At 33.9% G+C, this 15,386-nt stretch overlaps 1 protein-coding gene across 1 annotated transcript; it reads right to left on the minus strand.

Annotated features, from left to right (window-relative positions):
* Positions 1 to 12,924: 12,924 nt before the first annotated feature.
* Positions 12,925 to 14,481, minus strand: LOC145055561 (hyoscyamine 6-dioxygenase-like). The gene is made up of 4 exons (XM_079003925.1): positions 14,239 to 14,481; positions 13,896 to 14,146; positions 13,391 to 13,709; positions 12,925 to 13,316 (listed from the first exon to the last, which is right to left on the minus strand). The coding sequence occupies exons 1-4, from the start codon at positions 14,470 to 14,472 to the stop codon at positions 13,071 to 13,073; spliced, it is 1,050 nt and encodes a 349-aa protein (XP_078860051.1). The 5' UTR covers positions 14,473 to 14,481; the 3' UTR covers positions 12,925 to 13,070.
* Positions 14,482 to 15,386: the final 905 nt, after the last annotated feature.

Here is a 15,386-nt window from a genome sequence, read left to right on the forward strand (position 1 = left end):
AGTTCCTATTTGGAGATTCTTATTACATAATGTGAATGGGTCACATGCTGATGTTTTTAAGAATCAAAGAAAAGATAGGAAGCTTAAAGTAAGTATATGTTGATTCTGATTGCAAAGGTGGGTTTCGATCGCATGGTTCGGCAATCAGAATTTTGAGCTGTTGCTTAAGAGTTATAATATATTGCTTATGAATAGATAACAACAAGGTTTTCATGTGATTGTAAGGATAAGTTTTTCCGCAAAGCTTTAAAATAAAAGAAAAAAAGGTTTTAATTTTATTTATTTTAAAAATATCCTTACAATGGCATCTGTGGAAAATTGTTGCTTATATGTTTCCAGTAATAGCAATATTGGAAAGTGGATTTGATTCTTTCATTTGTGGTAGTGTCTGAATTTACCAAATGAAGAAAGTTTTTCATCACCCAAGTTTCAATTGGACAGAAACTTGGAATCATACAAGTTGTATTGTATGATGAATGAGAATTTTCATCTTTGAAAATTAAGACTAATTCTTTGATCACATGTATATGTGAGTCAATTGAAGGACTAAGGAATTAGGTACACTGGGTGTGCGTTGGTCAAGGTCCACCACAAAGATTGATTTGTCATGATTTACTAAAGATTAGTAAATATGATTATACTTATAAGGTTAAGTATAATTTTGTAACATTGGAAAGGTTACAATGTATGACAAAACAAATGAGAAGAATCAAATTAGGCAGAAAGATAAAAGTTTCTCAAATCTGAAAGGATGGGAGAGTACTTTAGCATCATATTTCATGATCATCTTAATGATTATGAAACCATATCACAAATTCATACTCTAAGGACGTCTTAGTGCATTGTTATGGCTAAGAAGAGAGGTTATGAACTGTTGGATTGGTTAAAATCAAGAAGATGAGTCATACTTCGTTCCAAAACAATTCTTAGAGTCATACTCCAAGATTGTAACTTTGAGTGACATAACGGAAGATTTATTAACACTAGTTAAATGTAAGAGTAAAATGTTTTCTACTCTTGTACTTTTGATATTGGTAAGTTGTGATGTCTTGGATGAGACAAAGACCAACTAAGACCAATTGTGTGAATTAGTCTTGATAAGAATCCGCATTGTCCCTTGAATATTTGTTTTGTCAAGGAATGGTTCTTGACTGGGGAAACTTATATGTCAAGGGGACAGTGGGAGCCTTAAAGATCCTGAAAGAGTTTCAAGATTTAATCAAGAGTAAAACCTGTAATTTATCACTAGCGCACAACTTAAGGTTTGCAACCTATCGTGTTGACATAATTCTTATTTTTGTACCTACTTCAAATAAGTTGAATTTGCATGTGAGTTATCAGAGTTCAACTTGGAAGCATTGGTGGGCCTTGCGCTACCAAGGTGACAAGAAACTAAGATTGAACAAGTTTAATCCATGTAAGGCTGAATTTGTCACTAACCTTATCTTGTGATTATAGTTTTGACAAATTCACATGGATAGGAACTCATACACTATAAAATCTAAGTGTCATAAGGTTTCTCTCCGATTCATGAAAATGATGGTGAGGAAACGCTTTCACTAAGTAGATTTTACGTAGATATCAATTGTGTTATTTGCATTTTCAAAAGTCGTTAGTGGAGTGCGTGTGGTTCACCGGCACACTAACATGGACTTGTGAGAAATGGCAACGGTCTAAACAATTAAGACTATGATTACGGTATCCCTTTTCATAGTTCTGAAAATTGTTTAGACACACATGTGAGCTATCTAAGAAAGGGTGTATGAATCTAAATTTCAGAAGTCCAGCAGATTTCTGGAAATATGTCAGAGCTAGTGGGAGCATAAGTGTTTTGCTAATAATCATCATGTTAGTGGGAGCATGATAATTATGATTAGTATTGCAAGATAGCAATGTTAATTATAGAAAACAAAGTTTGAATTCGTGAAGTTGCAGGGGTTGAAAAGTTGTTTTGCTATAATTAAGGGAGAGGAAATTATACTTCGTTTCAATTCTAAAGCTTAGATTGAGATTTTAATCATCTTTAGTCAAGAATATATATATATATGAATTTTATGTTGGAATGGTTCAACTTGAAGAAATTCTATATATATTGCGTTTTCAAAATTTGATTATGATTACGGCATCCCTCTTCATAGTTAAATTTTGAAAACATGGCAAATAAAAAATATTGTAGCAAAAGACTTGTCTAGTATCATGTCTTTATGTCAAACATCATGAATCGTGTCCCATATGCTTCGGATATAGGATTGATTGCATGTGCTATAATATTCATCTTTTCTAAATTTTCCAAATGCTTAAGGCATTGAGAAGGGAAAAGTCTAGAACTGGATATGACGAAAGTGATTAAGCAATTGTCGAGGATAATCTGAGGTTCACCAAAGATTGGTTGCTCAGGGAAAGTTGGAAGTATGATGTAAGTTGTCGGAAAGGACCATATTGACATATTCTGAAAAGAAGTAACTCTTGTTCGGAAGTGATAGTCAAAATGGGACTATGGAAATGTCTCCATAGGTGGAAGTTATTCAATCTATGTAAGATTACAAAACCTTAATGCAAGAAGGATGTTCAAAGCAATGTACTTTGAATATGAGACTTCCGTTCCATAGAGGTTGAACTTCTTTGGAATACTCTGTAATGACTGGTGACAAGGTTTTGGTGACTTTGTGCATAATCATTACAAGAGGAACATTGCATAAAAGTTTAAAATCTAACAGATTTTTTGGTAAATGATAGGAATCGGGGATTCTCACATTTACAATAAGGATTTGGGATTGTGAAATGAGTATCATTGGAATCATGTTCAATTGATCTACATCACAATGTAAGGATCATAGACAAACATAGTGTGTATACTTGGAGTATGGCATAACTATTGTTTAGAAAAACAAAGTGTACATGCTAGGAGCATGGGACGACTGTTGTTTTTATTCAAGTCTTAAGTTGATTGTTTGAAACATTATACAATGAATAATGTGTAATCAATATGGTGATAAATAAAAGGTGGTTCTATTTATATTCAAAAGGGTTCTGAGACCATATTGGATTCGATTATTATTGTGTTTCACTTTGCATGTTTTGACTTCCAAAATAGCTAGGTTATTCTTTCCGAATGACTAAGTTATTTAAACATTCCACAGTCGTTCATATGTTGGAAGTAGGTATGAATCAAGACTGTCATGAATCGAGTTTGTAGATGGCTAAATGGGTTTAGTCAAAACAATGGTTGCTACAACATTCATGAGTGCTCATAAGTTATGAGTATTGGAATAAACCCACGCTCACTTGTATCACTTCATGGAATTTATCTCGAGTGATCGTGAGACGGTAATATCATATAAATCTTCAAACCTAGAGATATGAGTTGTTACCTATGAGTTGGTTGTGCATTGATTGCACGTAAACGCATCAGTAACTTGATGTTATAAAACGTGCCTTTGTGTACAATTCAACAAGTAGTAGAACAAGCATATGAGTCGAAGTTTATCTGTTCCTTCTAGAAATAGAAGCGATATCTGGGCCCCTCGATGATTTTGTTGTGACCTATGTACCGGCCGGTCAGAACTAAATTGATGTGTTCGATTAAGTTCTTTGTCAAACAAATCGAAAATCAGGAAACAAACTGCTGGACAATAAGTACGACGTTGTTCCATGTATTTGTCCGGCTGATATCATGAGAACAGAGGATTATATGATCACTTATCTAAAATGGCGCTTCATAGTTCAACAGAGTTTTCGAGAGCTACGATTGCTGGTTGGTTCCTGAAGTAACATACACAAATATAGTTATTAGACTTATCCAAGTGGGAGTCTGTTGGATAAGATGTCTAAGTCCATAACTTATTTGGTACATACTTGACCCGACCCGGCATGGTCCATTTGGGTTGCACTTCACCCGAACTATTTATGGATAATTTTATGAGAGTTATACACATATGTTTATTAATATATTGTAAGTTATAATATATTAATATGAAGTTATTTAATTAGTCTTAGTCTTAAATTAATTATGAATTAATTTAGAGATTAAAAGGAAGACTAATTAAATTGTGGGCTATTGTTTTATATGGTGCGGGCTAACATTCATTTGTTAATGGGCTAGGCTTATATGGAAGTCCATGGATGATCCATGGAGCTTTTAACCCATGGATCCTTGGAAAAGGAAAGGTCATGGGTTATTAGGGTTTCACCCTAACCATGTACACTATATAAGCATGCTTATGTTGCATGAAATAGCCACTAGTGTGTGTGCTTGTGTGTGGCCAAAAATTACAAGTGTGTGTACACTCTCTAAAGGTTTCCAAGTGTTTGTGGTGATTTGTGATTTCCATTTGAGGCATTCACACTATTGGTGCTTGGCTCTCAAACTCCAAGGAATCAATCTCATCAAAAGGTATGTAATCTCATCTAACTCTTTTATGTTTAAAAGTTCCCCATGCCATGTTAGATAAGTTATGAACCTTGGAAAATTATTATTTTGCATGTATTAGACAAACATAGATCCAAGGTTTATTAGGGTTGCATGCACACTTAGGAAGTGTTAGATTGCTCAAAACCCAACAATAGATACGTTAGTATCATTCTGTTGGATAAGGTGTCTAAGTTCATAACTATTTCTGGTATGTACTTAACCCGATTTGGCATGGTCCATTTGGGTTGCATGGCATCATGCATTTGGATAGACTAAAATGAGGGAAATAACACTTATGGTTTATTAATATATTATATGTTCTAATATATTAATAATATTATTTAATTAGTATTGATCAAGAATTTAGAATTAATTAAGTGATCAAAAGAAGACTAATTAAATATATGGGTTGATTGTGTAAATCACTCATACTTGTATAGTGGGCTAATGCTCCATGGATTATCAAGTTGGGCTAAAACCCATAGGATGCTCCATGGTGGTTATAGAACCCATGGGTCATGGAAATGAAAGGTCATGACAATTAGGGTTTACATGGTGTAACCCTAATTGTAACACACTATATAAGGACCCTTATGTTTACCAAAATCGGCACTTAAGAAAGAAAAAAGAGGGCTAGCCGATTTCAAGTAGTGTGACATTTCTCTCAAGTTTATTCCAAGTGCATTTGGTGTTGTGTGAGATATTTGAGGCATCACACTTGGGGTGCTAGGCTTTCAAGGTTTTCAAGGAATCCAAACTACTACAAGGTATGTTTTCTAGCTTACTTTTATGTTTAAAAGTTCCCTATGTATGCTTGATAGGATTTTAAACCTTGGAAATCAATTTTGCATGTATCTTAGTCAAACATAGATCCAAGGTTTCTAGGGTTGCATGAACACCTTAGGAGTGTTAGAGTGCTCAAAACCCTTCACGTTCACCCTATCATCATTCATTGGCTCAACTATAGTAGATTTGCCATACTGTAGGTGTGCTTCTTTTGCTATTTCTTCCTTGGTCAGAGGAGTAAAGTTGTAGTTATCATTGAATGGAGGAGGAACACCGTTATACCCTAGGTCTCTTTTGTCGTTCCACCTAAGTTGTTTTTCAATCATTGTCTCAACTTTCTTACTTGACACATCTAATTTCTTGAAATTAAAATCTGTATTTTCAAACTTATTCTTCAATGTGTCAAGCTCGACAGTTAGACTAACAATCTTTACTTGAGCATAATTATATTGTTCAAATTTAATACTATACTCTTACTTAATCCTTTTTAGGTCTTTGGTTTGGGCTTCTAGTTTTTCTTTTTAAGGCTTTTGGCCTTTTCTGAGAGTGTATCCTTCATATTTAAGGTCCTCAATTTCCCTAATTAATAAATCTTGTTGATCGCGATACAGTTTAATTTTATCACTACAAGCTTGAGAACAGGAAGTTTCAGTAACCTCTTTTGTAGCAGGTGTGGTAGACACCATGAAGGCAAATTGCAGTTCCATCATCTCTTCTTCAGCTTCTTCCACCTTTGAATTCTCGTTGATCTGTGCCAGGTTTGCTGCTTCATGTCTAGTCAAATTCAGTGTTTGCATTTGATCCTCCCAGTTGAAACTTTGTGCCACCATTGCCAAGTTAGTGGTTTCATCGTTGGTTGTAACTCCTCTATTGTTCCCTACAGGTACCAGCATCCTATCGAAATTGTTTCTGGTATCTGGCTTGGTTCATTCACGAGAAAAATGACCTGGATCGTGACAGTTGAAGCACCGGATCTTGATCTTATTGAACCCCACCTTCTTCTCCACATTCATTCCCCAATTGTTCTTTCATGTACGCTGAGTAGACTTCTTTTCCCTGAACACAACCATAACTATTTTCCATGTGATGTCCATCTCTTCCACGTCCTCATGATGAATATGATCCAATTCTCCAACCATTATTGGAGGGGCCAAATCTCCTGCTATAAGAGTGTTGTAACAATTCATAAACCCAACCATTAAAGCCATGTTTTCTTCAGCTTCTTTAGGAATTGATGAAGTTTGAACTGTGGTTGTGGATTTGGTTTTAGCATTTGAGCCAGAAGAACGTGAGGGTGCCAAAGGTTGATGAGGCATAACATGACAAGCATAATATGTTTGTTGAACTGAGAAGGCATTATTTGATGAGATTCCTAGATTTACAGTAGAGTAGGAATTTACATGGTTGATTTCACGTTGCTTATCATCCATGTCACACGCCTTGATTATGGCCATCACTTCAGCAAGGGTAAACTTGCTCAAATCTCTAGTCTTCTTGATCACTGCTACATTCATGTCCCAACTATGTGGAAGAGAATTTAGTAGCTTCTTGTTAATTTCTGAGGTTGGTAGATCGATTCCAGCTGTACTCATCTCAGTAGTGAGGGTAATGAACCTTTGCAGTTGAACTTCCAGAGACTCCCTTAAAACATGATTCAACAAGTTGAACCTCTGTCAAAGCAGGTCCTGTCTGCTCTGCCTTATGTCCTCATTTCCCTTATAAACCTCAATCAAGGCTTCCCATAAATCCTTCGCAGACGTTTATTCCCTAAATCCTTTAGCAATTTCAGGAGACAAGGCCATGGTAATAGTGGCAAGAGCCCTGTCATGTTCTTCAAGTTTTTCAAATTCCTCATCTGTGTAGTCCTCTATCTTCTTATCAATAATCGTTTTAGTTTTATCATCCACAGTTGTAATTCTGACAGGACCTCTGATAATGCTCCTCCATATCTTGGCATCCTTCATTTTGATGTATTTTTCAATTCTGAATTTCTATTCCGGAAATCCATCAGCAGAAAAAAGTTGGGGAATACGAGTGGTAGTCCCCATGACAGAGTCCAACTCTTGATGCATTCAACTGGTGTATTGATATTCCATTTTAAATTAGTAACACTGAAAACAGATGACCGTAAACTCCAAGAATTGTTGACCGTAAACTCCAAGAATTGTTGATCAAAAACAGTCGCTTTCGGTCAAGAATCAACACCGAAAAAAATTAAATTTCTCGAACAGATTACAATTTAAGCGTTGACCGAAAACTCAGGCTTTGACCAGATAAGCACCATAAACTCAGGCTTTGACCAGATTAAGCACCGTAAACTCAGGATTCGACCAGATTAACACTGTAAACCCTTTAGAATGATCCAACCGAAAACCTTGATTTATTATTTAATAGAATATCGCAATCCCTTAAATTTCGTGATTCAACTGATATCAATCCAAATCCAATCCTGATAAATCAGAAGAATATGCCCAAAAATTCCGATGAATAGGAAGAACACTAAGAACAGTTTTACAAAGAACACCGGATGTATTATCAATGAAGATCTAAAAAATTGTTTTTTTTCGATTAAACCAATGCTCCCAAAAACAGCCAAAAACGATTTCAAAGTCCTTGAATATGATTGATACTTGTTCTGGCTATGATACTAATTGTAAGTCCCAAAACTATGGATCTTATGCAATATCAATCTTAATCGCTTAAAGAATGCGGAATGTTAGATAAACAATGATTCAAGAACACAAAATAGCTTCAAATGGACACGATTCTATTATCAATAAACTATCTGATACATACGAACTCAAAGCAGCCGTGAACAAAATAATGGAACTCCTAACCCCTAAACGGTTGTGTGTGTGTGTGTGTATATATATATATATATATATATATATATGTATGTATATATATATATATATATATATATATATATGAGCCAAATACAGTGCCATAAAAAGGTCCAATCCCATTATGGTGGAAATCACCATAGTGATTTCGGTCCTTACAATTGTGAACACAATAAACCGAATAAATAGAATACTAATCTAAGCCAAAGAACAAATAACAATATAAGCCCAACATATACCACAAAAATATGACCCAACAAGGCTCATTTTCTAGAGAAATAAATTTTAAAAACTTTAGCGTTCTTAGAAATTTACTTTTCACAGAAAAAAAAATTATGGAAGAAAAATGAAATTGGTGTAAAAAAATAAACATCAAACCACTAAGAGAATATCGTGTGTCTCAGAGTCGGAAGAGTATGGAAATGGCGCGTGGTGTGACATTTGTTTTGTTATAAGTAAATAATGATGTTTGCAATATAGTAATAGTGTAAAGTATGCAGGTGTATGTATTAAAGGCTAAACTATATGATAACTAAAGTGTTTAGCCCAAAAAGTGAATTTTGGTCAGTATGTGTAAATTATGAGTTTGAGTAAAAAATTTAATGTCTTAATAAAGAAATAATCTAACTTGATAAGTGTAATCAAATTAATAAGCTCTTAATAAAAAGTACTTAACGCATTAAGGAATTGTAACATCCCAATGATTAGGAATTTCCAATTTTAACCCTTAGTATGAAGATTGTTTGCATTTTAGCCCTTGTGTATGGGAAGTGTTGCAAAATGGCCCATAGTGGTATTTTTATAAATTATTGGCAGAGCTCACATACATTGGGCGTACGTGCCAGAACCTCAAACCCTAATTTTTAGGGTTTGGACCCTATATAAGTATCATTAACTCTCCAAGGCTCATTCCCTCACCAGCCTACAACCCTAATTTCGTCCATTGCAACCCTAATCTCTTATGTGTGTGTTCTTTTGAGCTTTAAAGTGTGTGTTTGTGGTGTCTTTGAAGTAAAGAGAAGAGTGAAGAACCAACTTGGAAGATCAAGGCCACATAGATCCAAAAAGACCTCACCTCCAATCTTTATTTTAAGGTATAAACTTCTGAACTTTATGACCATATCTCTAGATCTTGTTTATATTAGAAGTTTATGCTTATTAGCCCCATATTCCTGGTCCTTTTGGGTATAAGCTACCCTAGACCAAATTAGTTGTCCTTTTGGACATTTTAGGGTAGTAGTTTGAGTGATAAAAATGTGATACTCGACCTTCTTTTCACTCCATGAAAATATTGAGGTGTCTTAATAGGTTAAGGAGTTTGATGTTTTAGCTTTTGGGAACTTTCTAGCCATGCAACACCATAAATTTGGAAACTTTAAAGCTTAAAGGAATAAGCTCTTAATAGAAGGATTAATGGAGAGCTTCATATGTTGGGCGTACAGATTGGTACAGTGCACGTTCTAGGTCAGCTTCAAGATTTTGGTCAAGGGTTGAGTACGCCCCGCGTACAGGCTGGGTATGCCCAGCGTACTCAACTATGTTGACCAAGTTTGACTTTTGACTTTTTGACTTTGACCAAGTTGACCTAAGGGTATTTTGGGTATTCAGAGTGGTATTCGAGATTGGTCTTTATTTGATGAATAGGTGACCATTTAAGGTGACATTCGAAGTTATGTCCTATTTAGAGATCTTTTTCAAACCGAGAGGTGAGTTTTTTTCCCTCATTGTACATATGGGTCGAAGGCACCTAGGCTGACCTACTGGATCAATACCTGTTATACACTGATTGATGGCATGCTGAGTATGTGGTAGATTTGCATGATTATATGATAGTTGCTTATATGTGTTAGACTGGTAGATCTATAGGATTACCTATGAATATTGGTTGTGTGATTATATGTTTAGTACATATGTTCGTTATATGTTATATGGTAACATGTTATGTTAAGGTTGAGGCTTTACTGCTTTGTGCATGAGCCAATAAACCGAGGGGTATTCCAGTCTGATGACTAAGTAGATCCGAGGGTATTCCAGTCTAATGACTGAGTGGACCCGTTGTATATTGGCATTCCAGGCCGATGATTGATTTGGCCAGGGGTATTCCAGTCCGATGACTGATTAGACCTAGCATGCATTTTTATATATGTTATGTTGTGTGGTGGTATTATGGGGAACTCACTAAGCTTTTTCTTATAATTTCAGTTTATTATTTCAGGTACTTTAGATGATCACAGGAAAGTGAAGGTGTGATTATGCACATCTTCCTGTTTTTATGATTTTGGGTCTTGGGGAAACTATGATTATGATTATACTCTTGAAACAATGATTTTGTAAACATTTTATGGTTAAAATGGGTTGTTTTTGAAAATTTTAAATTTATATTATTTTTGGGTTGTTACGGGAATGAGATATGGTAGACAAGGGTAAAATAGCAAATGTCCTAAAGGATGAGTGAATTTTAGTAACCACGACGTGGTAAGAGTAATACCACCACGTGGCCCTGTAGCGGTAATTTGGTTGACGTAAAATGAATACTAAGGGAAATATACTATGAAGCACTAAGATGTGGTGAAGGTTAGACCATGGCATGGTTGAAAGCATGATGTTATATTCTTTTTTGATGAATCTTTTAGTGATGGAACAAAAGTGTCATAAATAAAGGGAAATCGACGATGTGGCACGCTAATGATAGCACCACGTGGCAGGAGTATCGCCACGACGAGACGACGCAGTTAGTAAAAAAAATCAAATAAAACTAATGAAAGTTCTTTTCAACTCTCATTTCACACCCTTTCACTCTAAAGTAGGGAAACTCGAAGGAAAGTGGATTTCAATCTAATTTTTAAGAAGAAAGAATGAGAGATTAAGAAGGAACTATCAAGGTATTGTTTATTACTTCTAGAATCAAGAGTAAGCTTTATATGCTAACCAAATTTGTGAATTAGGGAAAATACGAGTTTGAGGTTTAATAACTCTAATCATAATAATTGATTTCTATACTGAAATTCTGATGAGTAGTAGCAAATAGAAGTTGTAATTACATGATTCTAAATGTATAGAGTAATAACAACAATCAATTTTGTGAATTTGGGGATGAATTGCTATGAACTCTAGAAATTAAAGTTGGTGATTTTAATGGGTTGAGTTTATAATATGTCTAACAAAGATACATATATATGATCAATTGGAAGTATATGAATAAATTGAGTATTTGGAATTTGTGTTACTCATAATTGAGTATTATGGAACTATGTTGTGGTGTTATTGATTATGAATGAATCATAACACTTAAGAGTTGTGTTATTGACTAGGTTCCGGTGACACAAAAGTTGGAACGGGATCTCACGAATTGGAACAAGCTCCTATCAACCTAATCAAGGCGAGTAGTTAAACTTTAACTCATGAGATGTATTGTGTTGTGCAATTAGAATGATGTAATCAAATGTATATTTCTATAAATGGTTGTATGGAAACACCAATATGAGTACTTTAATATGTATTATAAATAGTATAAGACTATATTTAAAGAACATCCCAAAAGTTTGATGTATGTGTTGATAAATTTATATATAAGTAATATGACATATTTTGAAGTAAAACGAGAAGCCTCCTAATGAGTTATAGTCTGGCTAAATTTTATAAAATGTGGAGTTTGTTTAAAATTTGTTTAATAATGTTATAGTTAAATTAATCACTAATATTGTGCTAATTTTGTGAGTGTGGTTTGTGTTAAGCATGAAATGTAAACCAAAGCAAGGGAAAGAAGTCATGGAGTCATGGAGAAGTAGGAGTTATTTTAGATAAAAATTAGCCTCTTTTGTATAAAACTTTGTGACACCAGTCAGATCTTAGGTTTGGTATTAATATGTATTGTTTATATTTACTTATGTTTGTAAATACCCAACTGAATTCGATGGTGTTTGATGTATAATATTAAAAAAGTTATATGTATTTTGTGTATAAAAAATGAGAGAAAACTGATTGTTACATATGGGTGTCTCCGCATGACTTGACTTGAACTCCAGCTCATTTCTTTTTCTTTTAGGTACAATTTTGCCTACATGTACATTATCCTTAATAATGAAATCTCAAAAAGGAATCAATCATTTACAAAATATCCACCGTATATTTAAGAAAGAGAAACAAAATATAGATTTTTCTCGGCCATAGATTTTTGAAATCAAAGGTCTATAATTGTCCTTGCAATCTTCACCCATTTTTAGTACTTACCTTATTATATATATATATATATATATATATATATATATATATATATATATATATATATATATATATATATATATATATATATATATATATATATATGAAAATGATAAACCACACCACCATCTAGATGATCCAAATTAATTTCATCTTAATGCCTATCACATAAGGAATAAATCGCCAAGTACTAGGGATATTTTGGATATATAAATTTTTTTATGAAAATTTACACCTCAACCATTAGAGTTACTTTGTGATGTTCGTGTGTATGTGTATGTATATCTTTCATAAAATGGTCTCTCACAAATATTTTATGTTGGAAACCAATTGATAATTAACGAAGAAATATTTTTTTCGGTAAAAGTTTCAAATCTATCACAAAATCTTTCGTATAAAATTAACCATACGTTTTTGTTGAACGATTTTTGGTCGAATTTTTGTCGGTAAAAGTCATTCCGACAAATTTCATCGTCATAAATGATCATGTTTTGTAGTAGTGTAATACAGTAGTTTTTTCATAACACTTTTTAAGAGTTGAAAAATAAATGTTGATAATCTGACATGTTATTAAAGTCATTTTACTTGCTACATCTATAGAAAATCACACATATCATATCTTCATCATCATAAATATATATAAAAAACAATTGATATAACATATTTATACTTGTATCATACATATCATTAAACTTTAACACACGAATATATTTTACAACGTTCAAACTATTATTATAAAAAGAAAAAAGAACCCACACATGTAGTAGAATACACAAACGATACCCTAATTAAGACAACTTGACTTTTGCTCATAGCTTAAAACACTCAAGTGCCCTTTCTGCCTCACAATTGTTACCCGTGAACATACTAAAAAACTCTTTGTATGTGTAACCTCGATACAATGGTGTCAAGGAACTTTCCTTGAGCACACTATCCGCAGGTCGTATTAAAATGTCACTTGAAGGAGCCACGAATGTCCCGATGGTGGTCCGTGACTCCTTTGAATTCGTCACCACTCGGTGCACCGCACTTGATAGCTTCCCGTTGCTTATAACCTATTCAATTTTAGCCCATTTGTCAGTTTTTGTCCAAAACATCAAATGGTATGCAAATTTAGTATAGAACTTACTCGTAACTGGAGCCCTGGGATCACAACGAAAGCATTAGGGAGAGGCTCGATCCCGATCCATCGGCCATCTTTAAGAGCTTGAAGTCCAGAAATATTACCTTGTTGAAGCATGCTAATAAGATTAGGGTCACAATGTTCGGGCATTCCGAGTGTTAAACTTGGATTTGGACAAGGAATATGATGGTTCACCGATATCAATTGGGTCTTGCTCAATTCGCCTCCAAAATAGCCCGTTTCGAGCCCCATTCCTTCACAAATTAGCTCCAACATTGTCAATAAAAACTTCCTCGCTTCAATCGAGTACTTCCCAATAATATTCCTATGCATTCATTAAATATATCAATTAAAGAATACAAATTGTTAGTGTATATCACATTTGTACGATACCATTTTATAAGTGTTCGCTTCTTTCCTTAAGACATTTATGGAGAATAAACAACCACTCCACATATATCTTACATAAAGTAATCATTAGTTTTTAATGTTTAGATCAAGATTTTGTTACCGATAACCGGAAGGGTTTTCAGGCCAATGGATTATATGATCTTCAAGAGGATGACACCGGTGAGTTAAATTGTCTCGCCAGTAATGAACCGTTTCATTTTTATAGTTTAACGTGCTTGTGTACAACCTACAACTCGAGTTTAAATCGTTTGAGTAGAATCTCGATTTAAATTCCGCAGGAGACGCAAAGAAATCTTGAAAAATTCTCATCGTTTGATCCATTAAGTCCTTCGAAACTCCATGATTGATCACCTATATTGTATAAAACGATCAATGTAATAAGTTCTTAAATCACTACAAGAAACATGGCGTTAAGTGACTCACAACTTAGGATCATTACTTACCTGAAAAAGTCCAAAATCTTGACTTGCTTTTATAATATGTTGAACGATCTCAGGTCGTTCAGGGCCATAAATGTTTTCTAGATTGATGATCGGAATGTCTTTGGATGCTGGAATATTATTGGTTCCAGGCCTTCGTTCAAGTGGGAAAACATAGCTTTCCGGTAAAGATTGAATGTTGGACCAGTTCGAAGTGAGAACATCCATACTTGAGACTGCATGCATTGGAAGACACATTATTCATACTTATTTATATTTGAGATATTGTAAACTTAAAATCGTGCCATAGTTTTGTATCAATTTTTAATTTTGTTGTTATTGAAAGTTGTGGTCCTATGAGAAATTAGAAATGGACCACAATGAATCATATCACTGTATAATAATAAGATTTGTGTTGCAATCTAACATTAAATTAATGGTCGCGATAACGATTAGAAATTGGCTTCACTTCATCAACTAATAATTGTACTTGTAAAAATTATCTTTCTAGATGATGATCGTACGAATTCAAGTTATTGTAAAGTTTGCGTTCTTCAAAGAAGTCCGTGCTTTGGTGTGGTAGGACACTTGCCTTTTTATTATTATTATTAATATGAATAGCGACTATTGTGAGCGGAAAAGCCAATGAACAGTTGGCGTAACTTTTATTTTGTTATACACATTTCCCCTACATTAATGGTCCCTACTTTTTGTTGAACGTGTCACTTTGGATCTTTATGTGGGTTTTGCTAATATTGACTCCTATTTATTTACTTTTCTATCTTGCATCTTTACCATAAGTTAGAGAAATGATCCCTGAGTTTTTCTGACTTATTAAGAAATCATCCACTTTTGATTTTTTTTTTTCTTGGTTTTTGTTGTTTCATCCACCTACTAGTTATTATTAAGTTCTTAGAACGTAGAGAGTTATAATTTTTTGTTAGCCAATGAAACTAAAACGCATTTAACATAATTGTTTCTTCTTTTAAAACTAATGGTTGGGTATGCATATGATATATTATTATTTATAAATAATCATCTTTGTTTAGTTAAAATAAGATTGCAATGACCTATTTTAAACAGTAGGCAGGTGTTTTGTAATGAGATGTGTTTTCTGAAATTTGCAAAAAGCCGTTTAACCAACACTAACACCGAGCTCCTTCCTGGCTTCT

The sequence above is a fragment of the Lactuca serriola genome, chromosome 5, assembly GCF_051521515.1.
Source record: "Lactuca serriola cultivar US96UC23 chromosome 5, Lser_US96UC23_V15, whole genome shotgun sequence".
NCBI classification, from domain to species: domain Eukaryota; kingdom Viridiplantae; phylum Streptophyta; class Magnoliopsida; order Asterales; family Asteraceae; genus Lactuca; species Lactuca serriola.